At 59.6% G+C, this 24305-nt stretch overlaps 2 protein-coding genes across 4 annotated transcripts; one reads left to right on the top strand and one right to left on the bottom strand.

Moving 5' to 3' along the window:
- Nucleotides 1-502: 502 nt before the first annotated feature.
- SPACA6 (sperm acrosome associated 6) lies at nt 503-12865 on the top strand. Of its 3 annotated transcripts, XM_070062563.1 has the most exons (9): nt 503-862; nt 970-1047; nt 7694-7762; nt 8206-8229; nt 8478-8555; nt 8640-8746; nt 8965-9121; nt 9231-9441; nt 9526-12865. In XM_070062563.1, exons 1-9 carry the CDS (start codon nt 673-675, stop codon nt 9557-9559), a joined length of 948 nt encoding a protein of 315 aa, XP_069918664.1. In that variant the 5' UTR covers nt 503-672; the 3' UTR covers nt 9560-12865. The 3 variants fall into 3 exon arrangements, with proteins under 3 accessions (XP_069918664.1, XP_069918665.1, XP_069918663.1); XM_070062564.1 differs by lacking the exon at nt 8478-8555; XM_070062562.1 differs by having other exon boundaries at nt 8478-8746.
- Nucleotides 9992-23462, bottom strand: HAS1 (hyaluronan synthase 1). Its single transcript, XM_051836595.2, has 5 exons — nt 23160-23462; nt 17908-18612; nt 16326-16551; nt 15831-15963; nt 9992-15119 (listed from the first exon to the last, which is right to left on the bottom strand). The coding sequence occupies exons 1-5, from the start codon at nt 23166-23168 to the stop codon at nt 14444-14446; spliced, it is 1749 nt and encodes a 582-aa protein (XP_051692555.2). The 5' UTR covers nt 23169-23462; the 3' UTR covers nt 9992-14443.
- Between the last annotated feature and the right edge of the window lie 843 nt (nt 23463-24305).

The raw sequence follows: 24305 nt of genomic DNA, 5'->3' as shown, positions 1-24305 counted from the left end.
GCACCCACCCGTAGAACCGACCTTGCGGGGCCTTCGCCGCACACAAGCTCGTGTCTGTGGGTCCGTGTCGGGGGCTCGCGCTCGCGGCTCGGCCCCCCGGCCCCCCGGCCGCCGCGCCCCCCGGGCTGAGGTAGGAGGTTGTATAGTTGAGGAGGACACCCGAGGAGATGACTATACGGCCTCCTAGCTTTCCCCAGGCTGCGCCCTGCACGGGCCGGGGGCCGGCGGGGACCCCGGGACCTGCCCTCTGGCCTTGCCCCTGCACCCCTCCCCCCTCTGCTGCTCCCAGGAATCTGCTGGGGTCGTGTCTCTGAGACCCCCCGGGTCTGGGGACTTCCGGATTCCCTGTCCCTGATGTCCTGGGGGCTCTGGGACTGTTTCTGCCGGCCTGCCTGGGGCTGCCTTCTGCCCCCTGGCGCTCACGAGGTCTCTGCCCATCTCCACCTTGCCCGATGCCTGCCTGCCCCCATGCCCGGGCCTGCTGGGGCCACCGAACACCGCGCTGCCGGCCTCTGGGTCCCTGAGACCCTTTAACCTGTGAGGACGTCCAGGGTCACAGGTGAGGTTCTTGGGAGCCTGGCGCCCGGCTCAGCCGCAAAGCCTTCTGACCTCAGGCCACAGGCCCCTCCCCCCCTGCAGTGACATCACAGAGGTCACCAGGTTCTGTCCAGGATGGCCATCCGGGTCCTCGCTGCCCTGCTGGCCCTCGGTGTGCCCGCGGGGGCTTGTCTGCTCTGTTTTACCACCTACAGCCAGCGCCTCCGCCTCTGCCACATGTTTGCTGGGAGGCCGGGCCCCGAGATCGACAAGTGCGAGGCGGCCTTCACGGCTGCCTTTAAGACACTCTCGGACGTGGAGATCAGTGAGGACTGCCCAGGGGGAGGGAGAGAGAGACCCAGGCCCGGGGAGGGGCGTGGGGACGTACAGAGACCCGGAGATGGAGCCCCTGCCCACCCCGCCCTCCCCCAGACTATGATGAGAAAAGCCACCTCCATGACACGTTCACCCAGATGACCCACTCCCTCCAGGAGCTGGCCGCTGCCGGGGGTGAGTGAGCCGGTCGGGAGGCCAGGGCTTGAGGCCCCCAGGGAGCTGGCTGTGTGCGGGTGGAGCGGGTCACTCGGAAGGGGAGCGGCCGGCCGAGGAGCTCTCCAAGGGCAGAGGCGCCCACCCGATGGGGCGGACGGAACCTCACGCGCCGTCGGGTTCAGGCCCAGGTGGTTCTGACCTGGCTGTGGCTCCCGCTCTGACTGCTGTGAGGCTCTGGACGTGTCGTCACCCGTGTCCAGTGTCACCTTACGCGGCTGCAAAGTGGGACAGTCTCCCAGCCTGCCAGGATGGCAGAGAGCGAGAGAGAGGGAGGGAGAGAGAGGGAGAGAGAGAGGCTGGAAGGTTGTCTTCCCCAGGGGTGAGACCCGCACACGCGTGCTTGTCGGGCTGAAGCCACGCCGCGTTTGGATGCATGAGGATAGTCGGGGGCAAAGGTGAGAAGAATCGAGGGCCATTCAGCTGGTGGCCGTGCACAGGGACCTCGGTGTAGCCGAGGGGCAGCACCAGCAGCCCTCATGCTAGCCAGCGCAGCCGTGCGGCGCCCACTCCGACAGCGTGCCGGATTGTAGGAGGGGCCGAGTACCAGGTGGAGGCCCCGAGACACCTGTTTCACGGTGGACTGGCCGTGCCTGAGGGCCAGCAGCGGCTCAGGGCTGCTGCCCGCAGGTGCGGTTGTTCTTGAAGGCTCCTGCGCTTGCCCGCTAACTCTGCATCAAAGATCCCCGTGGTAGGACGGACATGGCCCCATCCGTGCAGGGTGGTGTCCAGGGCCCAACGTGGAGAAGACCTGGGCTGTGAATCTCCCTCCCCCAGAGGGGGAGACCTGGAGAACTGAAGAGCCAGAGAGGGCGCACGGGATTTTGGGAAGTGCCCTTTCTCCCTGTGTAGACCGTCTTGTCTGGCTGTTTAAGTCTTGGAGAGGGAGAGAGTGCAGGTTGGGCTGAGGGGTCCAGGCCAGAGCCGTGGGGTTGGGGGTGGGGAGGCCTGGGCAGGGGCAGGGGTGGGGGGGTGCTGCAGGGCTGGAGGGTGGCGTGCAGGACTGCAGTGATGGCGCTGGGGACTGAAGAGCTCTTTGGGTGGGTTGGAGGACAGTGCACAGGGTCCTGCTCCTCCCCGAGGGGCTGTGGACCACCTGGGAGATGATGTTGCTGGGTGACACAGCCAGGATGCAGCAGGGCTGGTGGCTGGGAGAGGTGCGGGGCTCGGGGCGGGGGGAGCTGGATACCTGGTGTTGGGTGCGCTGGAAAGTCGGCGGGAGCCTTGCCGACAGGATCCCACTTAGAGTATAACAGGATCCGAGGGTGCTGGCTGGGGAGTCGGGGAGGGGCAGGGGCAGCTCGCACCAGAAGGAGACCCCGAGGCTGGGAGAAGCTGGTAGCAGTGAGCGTGGACGCAGCCGAGGCCACACTGCCAACCGCCTGCCCTCGGCTTGCTTGTGCCGGGGGTTGCCTGGTGGGGGCTGGGGAGGGACATCTAACAGACATGATCAGGGGGCTGGTTGCTGTGTCAGTTGGTCATGGGTGCTCAGTGGGGAGAGAAAGGGAACAGGAAGAGAGCGGGGTCATTGTTTTTGGTGGGCGGGCAGGGGAGGTGCAGATGTGCAGAGACCTGGACAAGGGTGACAGGGTCACACAGACCCTAATCTGGGGAAGGAGTTTGAAGCTGAGGAGGAGGACAGGTGCAAAGGGCCTGGGGCCAGGGCAGATGCCGGCAGGTAGCAGATCCCTGTTTCTTGAGCCCTGGTGCACAGTCTCCTGGGAGGTTGTTAAAATGCAGATTGCAGGGCCCCCTCCCAGTGTTCCTGACCGGGAGATCTGGGGTGGGGCCTGACCGTGGACTCAGTGCCCAGTTTGCTGGTGATGCGGGAACACGTTTCGGGAATGGATGCCGCAGCCCCAGGCCTCCATCTTCTGCTTCTGACACGGGGGAGTCTGTTGGAGGGTTTTACCCGGAGAGACAGGATCCCGCTTAGGGTGTAACAGGATCCTTCTGGTAGCCATGGGGGCCAGGCCAAAGGTGGGAGACCACTGAGAAGATGGCCAGAGGTGGCTCGGGCCAGTTGTGGAAGCCCAGCGGGGCGGGAAGGAGGGAGAGCAGACATCAGAGGACGGGCGCACCCTGGTGAGGGGCTGGGCAGACCCGGGAGGCCCAGAGAGGTGCCCTAGGGCGCAGTTAGTGCTGCCTCCTGGTGGCGGCAGGTGGCGTGGGCAGCCATGGTGAGACCCCTGGTTGAGAAGTGAAATCTGAACCTCCCAGCGTCCTCTGCGTGAGCCCGTGTTTCATTGCTTCAACTCGGACATCCGACGGGGACCTCTGGGGAGAAAATCCTTCATTCAGCCTGCAGTTTGGAGGCTACAATTCCGAAGCAGTGGCCCCAGAGCCTGGCATCGGAGGAGGCTGCTCATGCCGGCCGATCAACCCTCTCTCTCTCTCTCTCTCTCTCTCTTTCTCTCTCGAGACCCCCACCCCGCACAGCACGCCTCCCCACCCCACCCCACAGACCTCGCACGGATCCACCATACTGAGATCAGCAGTCCACCCCTATTCATCAGGCATAAAGACCGCACAGTGTAAACACCGGTGCGAGTTGTGGGAAGCCCATTCCTACGCAATCCATAGCACCCTCCCCGATCCAAAACCTCCGACGTCGGCGTGCTACCTCACCTGCAGAACTGAACCCCTGACCTCATGGGACAGCTCACAGCCAGGACAGTGTAGATTACCCTCAGGCCACGCGAATAAGGTGTATATGAAACATAACCGCGTCTTCTGTTGGGAAACCCGGGTCCCATCCCCAAGACGTCTTCCTGTGTGTATCCAGGGGTTTCCAAACTCCGAAACACTCTGGCCTCAGGCATTTTGGATAAGAGAATTCTCAGTGTGTATAGAAAAGAGGGTAGCGGGGGGGAGGGGGGAGCTTCCAAAAGTTACGCAAAGATTCGAGTTAACAGGTACTTTTATTTTACTGTGAAAGATTGTTGAAATCCAGGCCTGTAGGGGTCTTCAAAAAGTTCAGGGAGAGTGTGTGTTTGAAAAAGCTGCAGAGATCTCAGAATTTATTTTCTTTTTTAAAAAAAGTAGTTATTTATTTGAGAGGCAGAGTTACAGAGAGAGGCAGAGGTAGAGAGAAGTCTTCCATCTGCTGGGTCACTCCCCAAATGGCTGCAATGGCCACAGCTGTGCCGATCCAAAGCCAGGAGCCGGGAGCTTCTTCTGCACCCCCCAGGCCGGTGCAGGGGCCAAAGCACTTGGGCCATCTTCCACTGCTTTCCCAGGCGCATCGGCAGCGAGCTGGATCGGAAGAGGAGCAGCCAGGACTAGAACCGGCGCCCATATGGGATGCTGGCGCCACAGGTGGAGGCTTAGCCTAACTACCCCGCAGCACTGGCCCCTTGAAGTTTCTTTCTTTTTTTTTTTTTTTTTTTTTGACAGGCAGAGTGGACAGTGAGAGAGAGAGACAGAGAGAAAGGTCTTCCTTTGCTGTTGGTTCACCCTCCAATGGCCGCCGCGGCTGGCGGCCGGCGTGCTGCGGCCGGCGCACCGCACTGATCCGATGGCAGGAGCCAGGAGCCAGGTGCTTTTCCTGGTCTCCCATGGGGTGCAGGGCCCAAGCACTTGGGCCATCCTCCACTGCACTCCCTGGCCACAGCAGAGAGCTGGCCTGGAAGAGGGGCAACCGGGACAGAATCCGGCGCCCCAACCGGGACTAGAACCCGGTGTGCCGGCGCCGCTAGGCGGAGGATTAGCCTATTGAGCCGCGGCGCCGGCCCACCCTTGAAGTTTCTTGAGCCAAATTAAGCATTTTTAAATCCTGTCCCCCCGGGCTCTTGCCATGTCTACCACTCGTGGCAGGTGTGCAGGCGCCGCAGCCCACCGGCGTGGTTCGCATGTGAGCCTGGTGACCAGCTCCCCGTGTCTGTCTCAGTTTGCCTTTCCCCAGCTGGAGGGGGCAATAGTCATGGCCCGCCGTGGTGAGCGCTCGCTACCTGCGAGGCACTGTTCCAAACACTCGGACGCACCACCTCCTGCCCTCGCTCCACGATGCCGTGACGTGGTTTCGGATGAGGATGCTTTCGCCTTGTGTGGCATTTCGCTCACGCCCAGAGACGGAGACACTGCTGTCAGCCGCGTTTTATGAGTGAGGGTCCAAGTCAGGAGGGTCAAGTGACTTGGCCAAGGCCACACAGGACGGAGGGCTTGTGATTGGAGGAGCCGGTACTCAAAGCAGTGGGTCCCGTTAATCGGAGCTCATTAGTATTTAGTTTTGGGGGGAGGCAACACAATATCCACCATTCCCCTTACGGTTCCTTGATGTAACCCACACCCCTTGTCCATCCCATCCCTACTCCCACGGCTTTGAAGATAGATAAGCCCACCCGCCCCTATCCTACACTCAACTTGGTATGTCCCACTCCCCCTCACCCCCGCTGTGAGTCATTTGGGTCGGCCCCCAGATGTTCCATGCTGATTCCTGCAGGGTCTCCGCACCCTCTGGCCACGTCCTCTGCATCCTGCCCTCTCCAAGGCCACGCTTCCGCTTTGTGGCCAAGGAAAGACCTCAGTTTGAAGCCACTTGTCGGCCTCACTCTCCCTGAGCAGGTGCCTAGAAACAGTTGTCACTCCCTGAGCGGGTGCCTAGAAACAGTTGTCACTTCAGCCGCTGTCCCGCCAAGACCCTCATTCTGTCCTTTTACCTGTGGCTTTAAGTCGCAGAGGGACCAGTCCCACAGTGGCGTCAGCAGACTTCTCCATGTCAAATATGTCTTGAAGTAGACGCTTACGGCTAACGCGGCAACTCCAGCTTCCTGGGCAACCTGAGCTCCCGCCTCTTTGTTGCTTTACCATCCCAGGGAACAACCTGTGTCCTCACTCACGGTCCTGGATGGCTGCTGGAGCTCCAGCCATCAGACCCAAGTTTCAGGCTGCACATTCGAGAAGGGGAAGGGAGGAATAGGATGGCACTACCTCCCTTTTTACGTTGCTGCCTGGGACTCACCGGTGACGCTCCCACTTACTCATTAGCCACAACTTGGTCACGTGCCCACATCTAGCACCAAGGGAACCCAGGACTTGAAGTCTTTAAGTCTTTTGGGTGGGGGATTTTTTTTTTTTAAGTGAAAGAGCGGTATTTGGAGGCCACCGACAATTCCTGCCAGTTAGTTTGCTCAGGCTGCTGATGCAAAGTAGCTTTGGTGAGGTGGCCTACAGACAGAAACTCAGTGTTTCACAGGCAAGGAGCAGTGCCCGCAGGGGCGCTTCCTCCTGGGGCTGCGGGGCTGGCTCCTCCCTGCTCTTCCCTTGGCGCATCCCAGTTGGGTGTCCGGCCATCCTGCGTGAGCGCCCATTCCCATGGCCTCGTGTTAACCCAAGCTCCTCTATCAAGACCCCCTAATACATACATGCTGAGGACGGGGGCCCCCGGCGTGTGTGCTTGTGTGTGTGTGTGTGTGTGGTGGGGGCGCCGTTCAGCCCACCACCTCCCTGATTTCCAAAACCACTTCCACCCAGAAGTCCACTTCCTCTGCTGGAAAAAGCCACGGACCCTTAACCGTCCGGAGGCCATTACGATGGTCACGGCTGCGACGGCAGTGACAGAACGTGGGAGCGCGGAGGGGCTGGGGGCTGGGGGCTGCGGCCGGCGGATGATGGGAGCCGGTCCTATTTAAAGGGTGTGGCTGTTACTAAGCCCCAGCTAATTACTGCCTTGTGCTAATGTGGTCTCTGTGTGACAGCTCTTCCAATTTTTTTAAAAGAGATACCAAACATTTTCTGTGAGTTTCCCAAATGTTAAATGTTGGCAACAAGTTCATCGGACTTTCCAGGCCAAATACAACACATCCGGGGGCTGAATTTCATTTTTTTTTTTTAAACTGGCAGAGAGAGAGAGAGACTCCCAGTCTCTTAAGCCATAGCTGCTGCCGCCAGGGTCTGCAGCTGCGGTCCGGAAGTGGGTCTGAAGCGCAGGACTCCGAAGTAGGGTGTGGGTTGCCGGCGCCGCAGGTGGAGGATTAACCAAGTGAGCCATGGCGCTGGCCCCGCTGGGTGCTTTTTAAGAAGCCTCGGGGCCGCCTCCTGGATTCTGAGGCCGATAGCCCTGAGCAAAGGACACACTCATGACACAGACCCGGGCGGTTTCCGCGTGTATAGATACATGCGTATATAGATACATGCAGTTATGGACTGGCAGGAGCCATGAGAGGACGGAGGCCTGTGAGTGATACAGGGGGCCTGGTTATGTCTGTGGCGGTGGGAGAGACTCGAGGTGTCACACCTCAGGATGAGCCAGGGGAAAGATGTGGAGAACTGGAAGCCAGCAGGTGCACCGACCTTCGGGAATGTGGGTCTTGGCGTATTAAGGGAATAGAAGGTGGGCAGTAGGGCTGGAGCCCCCCGGCGGGGGAGGGGAGAGCTAGGTCACACACAGGTAGGGCTGCCTGGCCTTGGGGAGGGACTCCTGGTTCCCCAACTGGATAGATGCTGGGAAGGCTTTGTGTCAGAGAGACTGGAGACTGGGGGGCTTGGCAGCCCTCAGTGTACACAGAGTGGTGGGAGGGGAGGAGACACTCCCGGAGGAGAGGGCCTGGGGACTGGGCACGGATGCTGGCGCTGAGCCCTGACCACAGGGGCCCCCTCCTCCCTCCAGGCTCTTACAGGATTGGCTTTGCTGGTGCAGCTAGGAAAATGAAAAATGCCATTTTACAGCTTAAACAAGGTAAGGCACACGCCGCCTCTGCCCACACACGCGCGCACACACACACACATGAGAAAACCCCACGGCTGCTCCCCGCACCTCTAATTCCATCCGAGATCCTTGGTGGGCGAGTGTGGACTGCGTGGCACCTGCCCCTGCGGTGAAGGGTTCCCCGCCTTCGGGAGCCCCACTTGAGATGCTCCCGACTGACTCGCTCAGGCCTCGCCCTGGGTGTCGGGGTCCGCCGGGCCTGCGCGCTCCTTTACTGGACCACGTGGCACCTGGCCACGCCTTCTCCCTACCTGGGCCGCCTAGGGTCTAGCCCCTCCTCCCCGGGCCACCGAGGGCTGACCCTGCGAGGGGTGCACCCGGCCTACCTGCATCCTCCACGGGGCTCAGGTGGGGACCCTGTTGCGCCCCGCAGATGAGTCACGCGTGCCCTCTCCCCCCTCCCCTCCCCCCAGCCCAGGCCTGCATCCCTCCGTGCGGTAAGGATGGAATCCTAAGCCCGGGATCGCACGGAAGGGAGGCGGTCGGGGGCAGGAACCTGGGACAGCAGCTGGGAGAGCGCGGGTGGGGTTCAGGGCCCCGGGGGAGAAAGCGCACGGAAACTTGTGGGAGGCGGGCCCGAGGGCCGACACGAGCCCACAGGAGTGCGGAGCGGCTACCTGGCCGACGTGACCGCATGGCCGCGGGCTAGGCCAGGCAGGGGACACGCAGCGGGGCTGCTCCGCAGGCCTCCAGGACTTCGCCCGGCTTTTCCGCTGCCGCGGGTGCTACTCGCGCGATTGCGACCTCCCCCTGGACTGCCCAGGTGCGAGCCCCCGGGAGGGCGTGGCCCGGGGCGGGGTCCGGGTCTGGGGGCGGGGCCTGGGCGTGACCCGGGGCCGGTCCTCAGTTCGGGACGTGATGGTGCCTCGCGGGGATCAGGCCATGTTCCCTTGCGTCGTGAACTATCAGCTGCCCCAGGAGGAGATCGCCTACTCCTGGAAGTTCGCGGAAGGTGTGAGTCGGGGCGGGACCGGCTGCGGGGAGGGTCTGGCCACGGCAGGTGATGGCACCTGCGGGGCGCTCGGTTTGGATTCAGGCTTCGTGAGAGCTCAGGAGGATGCAGGATTTATGGAGCGAGGGGAAGGGATTTTCTTCGAGCTGGGGGCAGGGTCAACGCCCTGGGGGCGGAGCTGTCTGTACCCGGCGAGGACGGGCGCCCCACGGTCCCGCAGCTCCGCACTCAGGACGTGAACTACTTCCGAGACGTGCCGGGGGCGCACGGGTACCTGGCGCGGATCCGACCGGTGCAGTCCAAGCACAGCGGGACCTTCTCCTGCGTGATTAAGCAAGACCAGCGCCTGCTGGCGCGGCTCTACTTCTTCCTCAATGGTGCGGGCGCGCTGCGGGCCGGGGCCGGGGCCGGGGCCAGGGCCGGGCGGCGCGCGGGGCTCGGCCCCGGCTGACGCGCGCACCACCCCACCCCACCGCCCCGGCGCAGTGACCGGCCCGCCCCCGCGCGCCGAGACCGAGCTGCAGGTCGCGTTCCGGGAGGTGCTGCGCTGGGCCCCGCGGGACGCCGAGCTGCTGGAGCCCTGGGCGCCCAGCCTGGGCGAGCTGCTGGCCAGGCCCGAGGCCCTGACCCCGAGCAACCTGTGCCTGCTCGCGGCCGTGGCGGCCGTGGCGGCCGCGAGCGCGACCCTGCTGGCGTGGTGAGTTCCCGGGGTCGGCCGCCCTGGGCTCCGGGCCCCCCGCGCACCCCCTCCAACGCGCACACCTGCCGCTTGCTTCCCCAGGGTGTTCATTCGGTGGTACCTAAGTGGCAGCTGACAAAGGTCTCTGTTTCTGCCCCCCCTCCCCCCCCCCCCCAATAAAGGATATGTTTTAGCTCCAGATTCCTTTCTCTGGAGGTGGTGGCTGGGCGGGGGCTGGGGGCGGGAGTCAGGCGGCGCCCCAAGACCCGCCTGCCAGCAGGAGCAACCAGAGTCCTGGTTAATTCCTCCTGCTCCACCAAGCCGAGCCCTTGCGATGCGGCCGCCCTCCCTCCCTCGGGGCCCAGCCGCGGCCAGCTCTGCGCAGGCTCCCCGTGGCAGCCGCTCGGCTGGCCGCCTCCCACTGCAGGCCGGTCTGCGCAGTGCGGCGGGAGCGCTCTCTCCCCTGTGGCGGGGCGCGGCGCGGCCTCACGTCCTCCAGCGGCTCCCTGTGACCGCTGGAACCGAATCGGGTTCCTTGCCGCAGCCTTCGGGGCCCTGTGAGTCCTGAGGGGTGCTGAGCTCCCTGGCCTCGGTCAGTGCCCCTGTCGCCTCTGACCTTTCCACCTTGGGGTTCCTCCGGATCGCGCTCTCTCTCCAGGGTCCCGACAGATACAGTTTCCTGCCTAGGATTTTATATATATGTATATATATATTAATTCAATGATGAACTCCCTGGAGCAGCCATCACAATTCATTAACCCAGTTAATCCCCATAACGACTCCGGGAGGCCAGCCCTGTGTTTATTCCGTTGGCCTCATCTCCTGGCTACTTCGACGCCCCACCTCCTTTTTTTTTTTTTTTTTTTTTTTGGTTCTTTATCATGCAAACCTCAGCGCCATTCCCTGCTGCTTTAAACTTCAACTTCAAGGACCCACCTTCCTCTCCTTGCCCAGGTCACAGCTCACCTGTGGCCTTCTGGGCTTGTGAGTGTTTGACCCCCTTTTGGCCTGTTTGTGAGGCTCTGTCCAGACCCACTGTCCACTGGGTGTTTGTTTGCTGCTTGTCTTCCCTGCCTAAAAGGGGGAGCGCCTCCTGCATCTGCTCACTCCTGTAGGCTGACGCCGCCCCCTTCGGCGATGTGTTCATTCACAGAATATTTTTTGAGCACTTAGTGTGTGCCAGGCATTTTTTAAAAAAGATTATTTGAAAGGCAGAGTTATGGAGAGACTTAATGAGAGAGAAAGAGATTTGACCCACTGGGTTATTCCCCAGATGGCTGCAACAAACCCAGGGCTGGGCCAGGTTGAAGTCAGGAGCCAGGAGCTCCATCCAGGTCTCCCACATGGGTAGCAGAGCCCCAAGCACTTGGGCCATCTTCTGCTGCTTTCCCAGGCACATTAGCAAAGGGCTGGATTGGAAGTGGAGCAGGTGGGACTCGAACCAGTGCCCGTATGGGATGCTGGCACTGCAGGCAGGGCTTAACCTGCTGCACCACAGCGCCGGCCCTGCCAGGCATTTTCTTTCTCTGTCTGTGTGTGTATTTTTAAGATTTATTTTATTTATTTGAAAGATAGAGGTGCAGAGAGGTAGAGACAGAGAGCAGTCTTCGATCTGCTGGTTCACTCCCCAAATGGCTGCAATGGCTGGAGCTGAGCCAATCTGAAGCCAGGAGCCAGGAGCTTCTTCCGGGTCTCCCACGTGGGTGCAGGGACCCAAGGACTTGGACCATCTTCTACTGCTTTCCCAGGCCATAGCAGAGAGCTGGATCAGAAGTGGAGAAGCGGAGACTTGAACTGGCACCCATATGGGATGCCAGCGCCACAGCCAGGGCTTTAACCTGCTGTGCCACAGCACTGGCCCCACCAGGCATTTCCAGGAGCTGTAACAGAAGTCAGATTATACAGAAAATGGTACCATCACGCCCGTTAGATTCTAGTGGACGGCACAGGAGCACTGCTGGCTCCAAGTGTGGTAGGTCCCCTCCTTCCCCTGCCATGAACTGATTTAACAGCTGTCCAGACACCAACCGAGTGTCCTATATTCAATTTAACTCTGAAACCAACCACCCGGGGTCAGTGTCAAATCCACAGGTCTGGGGGCCTCACGCTAGCTGCGGTGCCCAGTAGTGGGTTCCAAGGGCACCCGCATGTCTCTCTGACATAGTTCCAAAGTCGGGGGTTCTCACAGCGGTGACTCATGTCACTTGGCAACACTTGCTTACATGTCCTGGTGGGTCATAAAAGCTTTTTCTAAAGGCACTGGTTGAATAGACAGAGGAAGACACACACAGGACAAGGTTGAGAAGCGTGCCCCGTGCAGGTGTGCTGAGCCTGTCCCCGCTGGCCATGCCAGTCGCACATGGCCTTGAAGCCCACGACAGGTGCTCAGAGCAGCCGAGGGTCTGAACCGATAATCTTGGGTAGTTACAACCAGTCAGCATTGAAATAGCTGCTGCTCTGTGCCACCAGCGGTTGTGGAAGCCCACGTTGGGGTCTTCCTAACTCTTCCTAACTCGGTCACAGTTTGGCCTGGGAACAATGTTGCAGGTGCTTGGCACATGATTGGCTGAATGAATGAATGAATGAATGAAATACTCCCACGTGGTGGTGGCTGCCCTCATGGACAGTCACACTGTAACATTCTTGAGCTGAGCAGCTTGGGGGATGCACCTGTGTTTACTGAGATAGGGGGCCGGTTAGAGGGGCAGGGCTCACAGGGACTGGGGGAGGAGAGACGAGGAGTGTGTCCAAGGGAACATGTCCGGAAGCATTGGGATGTGCAAGGGTGGGAGTCCCGTCTCCATGGAGCCCCAACACTGGGTGCACAGGTGACACGGGGAGCGGGGAAGGTGGGAGGAGAGTTCTCCAGTGGTGAGAAGCCTCAGGGAGAGGAACCGGGAACAAAAAGCCGGGGTAGGCAGAAAGCAACCCCTCGGGCATTCTGAAAGCCGAAGGAAGGAAGTTTGTGAAAGAGAGAGGGACTGCACGGTCCCGCGCTGCTGAGTTATGGACCGGAGGGCCTGAGAGGTGCTGGTTCATTTCAGTGACCCTAACCCTAACCCTATCATTGTGACCATAGTGGTGGTGGTGGTGGGGGAGTGCAAACATGGGATTGGCGTAGGTGTAGGAGCCAAGAGGAGGAGCTGGCATGTGGCACAGCCAACAAACTCAGCATCCTGTGTTGGAGCACCGGTCCAAGTCCTGGCTGCTCTGCTTCCTACCCAGCTCCTGGCTACTACTGTACCAGGGATGGCAGCAGAGGACGGGCCAAGTGTCTGGGCTCCGCCACCTATGTGGAAGACCCAGTTGGAGCTCTGGGCTCCTGGCTTTGGCCTGCACCAGCCCCAGCCAAGTGAACCAGCAGACAGAAGATTCTCTCTCTCCCTCCCTCCCTTTCCCCTTTCTCTCCCTTCTTCAAATAAATAAATATTTTTTTAAAAAACAAGTCAATGAGAATCAGTCTCCCGAGTTCTTTATGAAAATGCAAATCAAAACCAGCGAGATACCTGTCACAGCAGTTAGGATGGCTGAAGTCCAAGTGTCAGTTAATACCAAGCGTGGAGAAATTGGAACCTTCATCCATTGCTGGCGGGAATGCAAAATGGTGCAGCCACGTGTGGAAGACAGTCCAGCGGTTCCTCCAGAAAACAAAATACCCGAGAGACCCAGCAATGCACCCCCAGGTTTAATCCCAGGAAAATGAAGAACCTGTGTGCACACAAAGCCTTGCACACGAATGTTCACACTTGCACCTTCATTAATGGCCAAAAAGAGGGACCATCCCAAACGGCCACTGCCTGGTAAGTGGACAAACACTGATACATCCATATGTGGACTATCACTTAGCCACGGGTGACATCCAATGGCATAGTGCCCCCATTCAGCCACAGACACATCAGGTGGCTCCATTTCTGTGAACTCTTGCCATCGGTAAAGCTAGAGAGACAGCAGGTACGTGGCTGCCTAGGTTCTGGAGAAATGTCAGGATGAGGAGTGCCCATCGGTGGGTAGGGAATTCCTTTCTGGGGGTGCTGGAAGCCCCAAGATGATGGAGATATGGCTGCACGAATCTCCGGCCTTCCTGAGAACCATTTAGCTGAGCACTTTGAGTGGCAGAGAACATGGACACACAGTTCTCAGGGAGCCTTGCTGTGAGTAGGAAGAGAAGTGGCCCCGGGGGATACAGTCACAGAGGTGGGAGAGCAGCAGCACGTTTGGGTGCCCATGGGCGAGAAGCATTGACGGAGGACTGGGGGAAGAACTGCCTGGTGACGTCTCTGCATGGCCTAAAGGCCATGGGGCTGGTGCCCTGGGGGACAGGCTGGCCCTGGCAAGCAGTACAGACGGCTCAGTCTGGGAACAGGACGTGGCAGTGGTGTGTGTGGGCACAGAGGCAAGCGAGTGGGAAGATGGGCTTGGGGAAACTCATTTTCTCAGCGAGAGAGGAAGCTAGCTAGGAGTGAGTGTTTGAGGGAAGGCCGGAGCCCACTCCCTTGGAGGGTGCCCCAGTGGATGGAGCCGGGGGACAGCAGGGTCCCCAGGGCCACCCAGAGAGCAGGTGCCTCTTGGTGTCTGAATGAGTAACCCTCGTAAGGGGGCCTGCACCCATGGCATCAGTGTCTCTGTTTTCCAAAAAGGTAACCCCTGTCCCCTGTCCAGGTCCCAGCAGCCAGCACCCGAGACTGAGCCCCAAGTCTCCAGTTCTCAATGATACCACCTCAGTTCTAAAAAAAAAAAAAAAAGTCGGGGACAAGGAGGGCTTGGCAGAAAATAAATAAAATTCTTTATTAATGTCCTAAACACACAGTACAAAGAAGAGATCAAATAAGACCGGGGAGAGAGCGAGGCCCTTCCCCCTCCCCCTGCCCCTACACACCTGATCAATAAATACCCAGAAGTCCCAGCCCCAGCTCAGTCCAGCCTGCGGAGTCTGGTGTCACCGCCCACCCCCCTGACTTCACAGAGGGTTGGGGGGTGGGAATGAGGTCCAGAGAATCCCCGCCCGGCTGCTCGGCGGGCCTCACACCTGCACGCGGTAGCCCCCCGACCGCCGCCTGCACAGCCTGCGCACGCCCACCCAGTAGAGGGTCAGCATCATCACCCAGTAGGCCACGTAGGCGCCGGCGCCGGCCGCGAGGTGGCGCGCCTCGGCCGCCCGCGAGGGCGCGCTCCAGTCGGCCGCGGCCTCGTGCGCTACGCTGCGCGCCAGGCCGCCGAGTAGCAGCAGCGCCCAGAGCGCCAGCGGCAGCAGCGGCAGGTAGTTGGCGGCCAGCTGGCGGCGGCCCGACGTGCCCCAGCCGCTCTGGTTCATGGTGAGCAGCGCCAGGAACTTGGCGGGCAGGAGGCCGCCCATGTAGAGGGGCGCGTAGAGCGAGAGCAGCACCATGCGCACGCAGCCGCGCAGCCAGGCCGCGAAGGCCGCCTTGGCCAGCGCCACGCCCTGCACGCACAGCAGCACCCAGAGCAGCGCCCAGGGGCGGCCGGCGTAGAAGAGCCGCAGCACGGTGGCCGCCACGAAGAAGGGGAAGAGGCCCGAGACCACCGCCTCGTAGGTCATCCAGGCGTGGTGCCGGTGCCACCAGAGCGCGTTGTACAGCCACTCGCGGAAGTAGGACTTGGACCAGCGCGTCTGCTGGCTCAGCCAGCGCAGGAAAGAAGAGGGCGTCTCCGAGTAGCAGCGGGACCGCGACGTGTACCTGCGCACGGGGGCGAGACGGAGAGGGGGGCGGTGTGCATGGCGGCGGGGACCCCGCAGCGCGCTGGGGGACGCCCAGGACAGGGAAGCGCCAGTCGCCGAGGACCAGCGTGCACTCCTTGCGCGGTGGTGCTAGCTGCCAGCTCTTTGCACGGTGACTCACGCCCAGGGTCATTACTCAGGGGGCTGTGGTCGTCCACGCCATTACTAATGCTAGCGCTAACGTATTAGTAACACTCTGCATTGAGACACAGGACCTAGCCTAGTTCCTGGCTGGGACCATTGGTGCCCTTGCTGGGGCTGTGGCAGACATCACTAATCAATCCCGTGCGATTTCCAGCACCCCCTTTGTGCAAAGCCATCTGGCCAGCGGTCAGAGTGTCCTCTCCCCGAAGACACTACTTGGCAGTGTCCAGCCTCCTTCCTGAGTGACTGGGCATCCTCTCCCCTCGCCTCCTGTGGTCTGTGTTCAGAACAGCTGCCGGGGACGGGGTGGGGGGGGTGTCCCGTGTCACCCCTTCGCTCAAGTCCTATAAGGTCTCACTTGGTACGGCCCATTGTCCTGTGATTTCTTTTGAATTTGGAGACCTCTTTCTCTCACACACACCCTGGTGCCTGACCCCTGACCACTGGCCCCTGACCCATGGCCCTTGACCCTGACCTCTGGCCCCAACCCCTGACCCTGGCCCCGGCCCCGACCCCTTGAGCTTACTTGGTAGCATAGCCCATGCTGAGCATGCGATTGGTGAGGTGCCGGTCGTCCCCAAAAGTGCAGTGGGTGCCCAGGAACTTCTGGTTGTACCAAGCCTCGAGGAACTGCTGCAGGAGGTTGTTCCGGTACAGGCCTAGGTGCAGACGGCAGTGCAGGGCCATCAGCCTCAGCTGCCACCCACAAGGTCCCCAGCGCCAGCCCCTACTCCGTCCTCAATCATCGCAATCCGGATCTCAGCCCCAGGGCGTCCTCAACCCCAACCCCATCCCACCTTGACTGTCCCTGAGCCACACCCACTGTGACCGCCAGGCCACCCCAATTTCACCTCCTGAGCTCCTATCTATTTTCAGCCCCATCCCCAAACCCAGCTCCAGCCCCGACCCTGGCCCCATCCTACCCCAGCCTCAAGCCACATCCACATCCCACCACCCTCCACCCTTACCCCAGCCTCTTCCCCCCACGGCCTCCACCCCTCCAGCTCCCCGGCCTGCTCACCCAGGGGCCCGCTGATGCAGGATACACAGTGGAAATAGCTCTGACAAGCCCGCTCCACGTTGAAGGCCACCCAGTACCGCAGGCTGCTCAGGAAGCTGACCCAGGAGTCCAGGGGGTTAAGGATACGCACATCTCCCCCGACAGCCCCTACCCGGGGGTCCTCGTCCAGCACACGCACCAGCTCCAGCAGAGCCATGGGGTCCAGCCGAGTGTCCGAGTCACACACCTGGGAGTTGGAAGGGGCCGAGGTCAGGCCAGACCCCCCCCCACACACACACTCAGGGGAGACGCCTGGGGGTGGGGCGCTGGTGGGGGGATGAGAGCAGCCAACCAGGACGTCGTTTGGAATTTCTGAAGTCACTTTCAAGGTCTGATGACATTTTCAGATGGGGTCTAAGACCCCTGCCCTCCTTTAATACCTTCCTACGGTGTGTGGGTGAGACCTGTCACTCGATTCTAACCCAGAGAATGTGGCGAGTTTGACCGGCTGCGGCCACAGCAGTTGCACTGCCCCAGGTGGACACGGTGCAGGTGTTTTGCAGTGCTGTTAAAGCCCCCGATCTGTTGGCTCTAAGTTGCTCAGAGGTCGTCCTGGGCAGGCCTCACCCAATCCCACAAGCCCTTGCAAAGAGGACACACATGCTCCTCTTGCTAGCCTTGGCACAAGTTCAGTGGCTGCAGAAAGTAAACTGTGCGGGAGACTGGCGCTGTGGGCAGCAGGATGAACCATCGCCTGCAGCGCCGGCCTCCCATAAGGGCTCAGGTTCAAGCCCCACCTGCTCCACTTCCAATCCAGCTCCCTGCTCATGCTCCTGGGAAAGCAGGGGAAGATGGCCCAAGTGTTTGGGCCCCTGCACCCACGTGGAAGACCCAGAAGAAGCCCCTGGCTTCCGTCTGGCCCAGCCCTGGCTGTTGCAGCCCTCTGGGGAGTGAAGCAGAAGATGGAAAACCCCTCTGTCTCCATAGCTCTGCCTTTCAGGTTAAATAATCTTTTTAAAACAATGAACGGGTTTGCAAGAGGAAGACACAGCTTGGGAATACACTTATCAGAGGGCCCCCAAGACACTGGCAAACTGTGAGATCGGTGAGTTTTGTTTCAAAACTGCCAAGGGTGTGGCCATTTGCTATGCAGCTACAGAAAACTAACGTCACTTGTAACTAAATGAATCTCAACTCCCAGCGGGTGAATGAGTGACTAACGGAATAAAAGAAACTCTATTCTGGAAAGGTGGGACGCGGATGAGCCGAAGATGGAAGCCAAGAAGGGAGAGAGGGAGGAGAGAGGGAAGGGACACAACTCTGCCCCAGTGGATACATGAGGCACTGCGCGGCTGGGTGAGTGGGTGGATGGGCGGGTGAACCGGCGAAGGGAAGCAGAGAGGACAGAAAGGGGAATGAGCCAGTGGATGGCGGAACACGTGAGCCAGTGACTCTCCTATGGAATGAACGGAAAGATGACAGCGGACGGGCGGACAAGGGAGACCCGGCTCTACCTGGGGCGCACGAGCGACTGCCCTCTACCGGGTGCACGGCCAATCGCCGCGTGCGCGCAAGAACGAGGGCGGGAAAGAAATACACTCACCTGCACGTAGTCCACCGAGTCGCCCAGGGCCTTGAAGGCCGTGTACATGACCTCGCGTTTGCCGCCCCAGCGCTGCGCCACGCACACGCACCTGCGCGTCCTCACCAGCGCCTCCACCGCCAGCCGCCCGGGGTCCTCCGCCTCCACCTCCCGGTAGGCGCCGGCGCCCAGCGCGCCCGCGGCTGCAGGCTCCCAGGGCTGGTGGTAGTTGCCGTCCCACACGTAGGTGGCGGGGTCCTCATCGGCGAAGACTTCCCGGAACATGTCGACCATGTAGAGGTCCTCGGCACGGTTGCCGTCCACCACCATGAGCACGCGCAGCCGCGCGCGTGGGTACAGCAGCGCGCGGGCCGACACCAGGCACTGGCGCAGGTACGCGGGGTCCTCCTGGTACGCAGAGATGGTCAGCGCCACGCTGCGGGCCGTGGCTGCGTCCGGGGGCCCCCGCGCCGCCGCGCGCCGCGCCGCCGCCGCCACACGCCGATGCTCCAGGTATGCGAAGAGGCTCTGCGCCACCAGGTGTGCAGACAGGAAGGCCCCGTAGAGGCCGAAGGCCAGGAGCCCGTGGCGATCGGAGGCCAGCGGCACGCCGGCCGCGTAGGCCCAGGTCATGAGCCCCAGGATGAGGAGAGCGAAGGCCACGGTCAGCACCCGCCGGGCCAGGCCGGAGCAACGGCGCACTGCAGGGATGGGCTTGGGTGCGTCCTGCAGGGGGGCGCAGAGAAGGGAGGGGGAGTTCTGAGCGCCTCTTCCGAGAAGACCTCCTGGGTTCCCCCACCCGGCCGCCGCTCAGTAACGTCTCTTTTCGGGACAAACGTTGGTTTCATTGCTAGATTCGCCTCTAATAGTGGCAGGGAGCTGCGTTCCATGGCTGATCTTATCCCGTCTCATGCAAACGACTTTCCCCGCATTTTGGACACCTCTTAACATGCGCAAAATTCACCCACAACGGAGCATCACGGGTTAATCAGCAAGGGGTTCCCACCCTGCTCCTCGGTGGCGCACAGAATAAGGGTTGATCTGACAAACAGCAGCTGAGGAACTTGGCCCGGGCTCTGTCCCAAGCCTTTTATATGAACTCGTTTTAACCTGGCAGCATCTAGGAGGGAGGGACTTGGATTATTATTATTACCCCCATTTTACAGGTGGGACAACTGAGTCACACAGAGAGGCCGCAAGCTGCTCAGGTCCCACCCGGAACCCAGATTTGGACCTTGCGTCCAGCCGCTGAACCGCAGCCTTAGATAACGGACTTTGTCCCTCAGGGAGGAGGTGAGACAGGAGGTGTGGCTGGCTCAGGAAGAGCGGCTCCCGGGCGGAGGAGGCCCCTCTCTGACTCCCCAGAGGCCTGGCCTGGTTCACCCTCTCCACTACCCTGCCTCCAGCAGGGCCAGGTGCCCACTCTGTGTTGCTGGAAGGACCCTGGGTGGGAGGGGAAGGGTGCCTTGCGGTTTTCATCTGTCCAGTGGGTGGTTAGCACCGTTCACCTGCCAGACGCCACCCTGTGAGGAAGGCACTGTTCCCATCTCCAGGTGCAGATGAGGAAGCTGGTGCCCCGAGGCACCCCTACGGGAATTAGGACTCCCGGCCCTCCTGCCCCCTGCTAGCTGAGCTGCCCCCTCTGCCACCAGTTCCTGCCTCCTGGGCGTTTTGTAGGGTGAAGCAGTCACTCAGATGTGGACCTTTGATGTCCAAGGCTGGCATCACCCACATGTGGCTATGCAGCCCAAAATGACTGAGCAACTGATTTTAAAAAAACTTTGATTTGGGGGCCAGCGCCATGGCTCACTTGGTTAATTCTCCACCTGTGGTGCCGGCATCCCATTTGGGCACCGGGTTCTAGTCCTGGTTGCTCCTTTTCCAGTCCAGCTCTCTGCTGTGGCCCGGGAAGGCAGTGGAGGATGGCCCAAGTGCTTGGGCACCTGCACCTGCATGGGAGACCTGGAAGAAGCACCTGGCTCCTGGTTTCCGATCACTGTAGCTCCGGCCATAGCGGCCATTTGGGGCATGAACCAACGGAAGGAAGACCTCTCTCCCTCCCCCCACCCCCCTCTCTCTCACTCACTGTCTAACTCTGCCTGTCAAATAAATAAACCCTTAACAAACTTTGATTTTAACTCATTTAAATTGTGTTTTTTTTTTATTGTTAATTTCAGTTGAGAGACAGAGACAGAGAGCTGTCTTCCATCCACTGGTTCGCTCCCCAAATGCCTGCAACAGCTGGGCTGGGACAGGTCAAAGCCAGGAGCCCCAAACTCCATCGGGGTCTCCCGTGTGGATGACAGGGGCTGAGATGACTGGAGACATCTGTGCTGCCTCCCAGCATAGGCAGTAGCAGGAAGCTGGAGTCAGAAGAGGAGTCAGGACCCCCCACCCCCTCCCCCCCAGCACTCAGCCGGGGATGTGGGCTTCCTGAGCCGAGTCTTAGCCCCTATGCCAAGTCCCTGTTCCTAGTAATCTGAATTTAGAAACTGGTGCCCCATTCAGCTATTGGAGTTTGCAACAAGTTGCACACACATGATGCTTTTTCAACTACAATTTTACTAAATCTAAATCCAGATCAAATATTCCCAATGAAGATGTCACAGTGGACCAAGATGTGTGATAAATAAGTGTGAATTAGGAAATGTGTGAATTAGGAAAAGTGTGAATTAGGAAAAGCGAGTAACATATCCCATTAGTCACTTTGTATTGATTATATATTGAAGTTTTTTTTTTTTAATTGAGAGCACAGGTTGGCATGCTAAGGACTGCTAAAGCCTGCCAACTTAGATTTTGCTTTTCTTTTTTCTTTCTGTTTTTACAAACTTTTAAGTCAAAAGAAGGTGGGCAGTGGGGAAGCCGCTGCCTGGAGCACTCCCATGTGGGAGTGTGTGGACTCAACTCCTGTCTCTGCTCCTGATGCGAGCCTCCTGCTGCTGTGTGTCCTGGGAATCCGGGGTGGCGGCTCTGATACTTGGGTCCCTGCTGCCCACAGGCGACCCAGAGGAGTTCTAGGCTCCTGGCTTCAGTCTGGTCCTGCCCTGGTTGTTGTTGGCATTTGCGGTGGTGAACCACGGAGACTCTCTCTCTGTGTGTGCCTGGCTTTGTCTCTCTGCCTTTAAAATTAGTAAAAATAAATACATTTTAAAATTTAAAAAGCCATAAGAGGACTAATTTTTCGTGGTAGATGAAAATAAAATTTTAGTGCCCTGGGATTGGCGCTGTGGCACAGGGGGTAAAGCTGCCACCTGCAGTGCCAGCTATATATGGACGCTGGTTCTAGTCCCAGCTGCTCCACTTCCGATCCAGCTCTCTGCTGTGGCCTGGGATAGCAGTGGAAGATGGCCCAAGTCCTTGGGTCCCTGCACCCATGTGGGAGACCTGGAAGAAGCTCCTGGCTCCTGGCTTCGGATCGGCACAGCCCTGGCCGTTGTGGCCATCCGGGGAGTGAACCAGTGGATGGAAGACTTCTATCTGTCTGGTTCTGCCTCTGCCTCTCTGTAACTCTGTCTTTAAATAAATAAATAAATAAATATTGATTTATACATGTTTATGGCTGATGCTACATGACAACATGTATGACTACGAGAAAATTTGCAGTCATAGGAAGCAATTTTCAAAAAGCTCATTTAAATGTGAGTTATGAGAGAACTATGCATGGATTTCAATTTTTTGCACCAAAATAAAGGGCTTTTTAAAAAACACATTTTAAAGAATTTTTCATTATTGTAAATCTATGTTTTAGCATTTTTATTTTTTTATTTTTATTTAATTATTTTTTTTGAAAGGCAGAGTTAGTGAGAGAGAGAACAGAAAGGTCTTCCTTCCGTTGGTTTACCTCCCAAATGGCCGCTACAGCCGGTGCACTATGCCAATCCAAACCCAGGAGCCAGGCGCCTCCTCCTGGTCTCCCATGCGGATGCAGGACCCAAGCACTTGGGCCATACTTCACTGCCTTCCCGGGCCACAGCAGAGAGCTGGACTGGAAGAGGAGCAACTGGGACAGAACCCGGCGCCCCAACCGGGACTAGAACCCAGGGTGCTGCCACCACAGGCGGAGGATTAGCCTAGTGAGCCAAGGCGCCGGCCTAGCATTTTTATTTTAAGCAGTGGAGGTCCCAGCCACAGGGCCACTTCCCAAGTGTTGCTAACAGCCAAGGGTGCCTGCGAGGCGGGAACACAAGCCAGGGCTCCCACATGGGTGGCAGGGACCCAAACAGTTTAACTTCCACTCTGCCTCTCAGGGATGGGGCCAGCGGGAAGCTGGGGTCAGGAGCCGAGGGCAGACAGCGTATGGACGTGGGTGTCTGAGCAGTACCGCCCAACCCCCAGCACTACACTCATCTTTTAATTCCATTTCTCCACGGACCTTCAGGAGTGCCCCCACATCGGGGCTCACATTCTGCTTCTTACAGACACTTAATGGCTCCATAGTAACCCTCAGTATTTTTCCTTCTAGAATCTTCCTTCCTTACTACTTTGCCTCAAAACCTGGCTCCTCCCGTGTTCCCCGGGATAGCCTAATTCACACCAGGGGTCAGAGAGCCAGGCAGGGACCCGGAGGGTCATGATTCCAGAGACACGGATGAACATGTGAGTGGAACCCCCACACACACATGTGCTCATGCATGGTGACATGCAGAATGAAGCGCCCTCTATGGGACAACCCCCAACGACACACACACACCTGGGCTCAACACAGCGATCCCAGGACCCCTGCCAAGGGCCACACCGGGGCGAACGGGCAGCCACACGCCTGTCAGCAGGAAGTGGCGGCACAGAGGTGCCCGTGTGGCGACAAGCACCCACTGTGGGGCTGAGACCAAGGCTCAGACAAGGAGAAGTTTCAGGGGAAAAAAACGATCAGCTAAGACGAGATTGAAGGCCAGGAAATTGCCCCGTTCATTGATCAAGAGTAGCTGATTTCATTCAGATCCACTTGAATACAGAAACCCGGACTCCCATGTCACAGGCAGACGGCTCTCCTCTCTCCCTCTCTTCCTCTCTCCCTCTCTCCCTCTTGCTCACTCTTTTTCTCTCTGTCTCTCCCTCTCCCAGGGAACGCCAGCACCCACAGATCTAGAGACAGGTTAGCATGTACTAAACAGGTCCGTGTCACATGTCAGGCCATGGGACAGCTCCCACGCATGGCGCTGCACAAGAGTGCACTGGGGAAACTCGCCCGCACACCCGGGGTACACTCACACTCTGACGGATCCCCCCATGGTCACAACGTGGCAGCCATCACTCGCTCCCTCGCACACACGCACCTGTGTCATCGCCGCAGGTCCAGCTGCTCTCTCCTCTCCTCTCCTCTCCTCTCCGGCGTGCTCTCCCAGTCTCTCTGTGGCCAGAGAGCCAGAGGGGGGGCATTTGAAGACCAAGCGCAGGCGGGTGTGGGAGCAGGGGCTGATGTCAGGCTAAGCTGGGCCAGGGGCTCTGAGGTCACAGCGGAGCCAGGCAGCTCCACCCACTTCCCGCCATTCCTCCCACCCCCTCACCAGACAGACTCCCTTCCCAGTGCTCGGTCTGCCTTGCTGCTGCTGCCAATCCTGGCTTCTCCTTCTCCCCTGCCCCCCCTGGCCTGTCCTCCCCCTTCCTCCTCCAGCCCCCCTGCTCTGGGAAGTTCCCCTGCTCGCTCTCTCACCCCACCCCCGGCTCTGTATTCCCCCCACTCCTCCTTCTCCTTCCTCTGAATTCCGCCTTCTCTCTCCCTCTCCATCGCCTCTCCCTGCCCTCTCTGTTTCTTCCAATTTCTGCATTCCTCTCTCCACCCCCCCCCCCAGCTCCCTCTCTCTCCCATCCTCAGCTCTCCTCCCCCTTCTTCCCTTCCCCGTCCCCAGCCCAACTCCTCCCCACAGCTGCACCCCTCCTGTCCCCAGGATCTGCCTCTGGGTTGGGTCCCCCTGGGGATGTGTCTCAGCCCCTGGCAAATGGAGTGAAAAGCACACATGTGCGTGCCTGAGGGTGTGACTGTGCGTTCGCTGGCGTGTGAGGCACGGCTGCCTGGAAGCAGAGCCCTGAGTGAATGTCTGTGTCAGTTCCGTGCCCGAGTGACGCGGGTCTGCGTGTGCGTGTGTGTGTGTGCACCTGCCACACTCTGCACAGAGGCCTGGAGCCGAGGTTTTCTCCCTGAGGACTGGGGGTGAACTCAGACGGATGTGGGCCGCCCGTGGGGGAAACTGAGGCCCAAGAGATGGGAGAGGCCAGGGGGAGGGGCTGGCATGTCTGGGCCCCCAGCCCCTCAGGATCAGAGCTGTGATAAAGACCAAGTTCCTCTTGCCTTGATTTTAAGAAATCTCATTGTCTGATGGCGTCTTTCTCCATGTCTGCGAACTGAATGTGCGACTGATCTCCTCCATTCCTCTCTCTCCCTCCCTGCCCCCCCCCCCCCGCTACCTGCTTCTCTCTGGATG

The sequence above is a fragment of the Oryctolagus cuniculus genome, chromosome 18 (genome assembly GCF_964237555.1).
Source record: "Oryctolagus cuniculus chromosome 18, mOryCun1.1, whole genome shotgun sequence".
NCBI lineage: Eukaryota > Metazoa > Chordata > Mammalia > Lagomorpha > Leporidae > Oryctolagus > Oryctolagus cuniculus.
This window is presented reverse-complemented; position numbering and strand designations above follow the sequence as displayed.

Coding starts and splice junctions, on each gene's coding strand:
- SPACA6 (XM_070062562.1), top strand. CDS start 673: ATGGCCATCCGGGTCCTCGCTGCCCTGCTGGCCCTCGGTGTGCCCGCG. Junction 9,122..9,230: donor GCTCTACTTCTTCCTCAATG/GTGCGGGCGCGC, acceptor GCCCCGGCGCAG/TGACCGGCCCGCCCCCGCGC. Junction 9,442..9,525: donor AGCGCGACCCTGCTGGCGTG/GTGAGTTCCCGG, acceptor TTGCTTCCCCAG/GGTGTTCATTCGGTGGTACC.
- HAS1 (XM_051836595.2), bottom strand. Junction 16,552..17,907: donor ACTCGGTGGACTACGTGCAG/GTGAGTGTATTT, acceptor TCCAACTCCCAG/GTGTGTGACTCGGACACTCG. Junction 15,120..15,830: donor AGCATGGGCTATGCTACCAA/GTAAGCTCAAGG, acceptor CCCCGTGCGCAG/GTACACGTCGCGGTCCCGCT.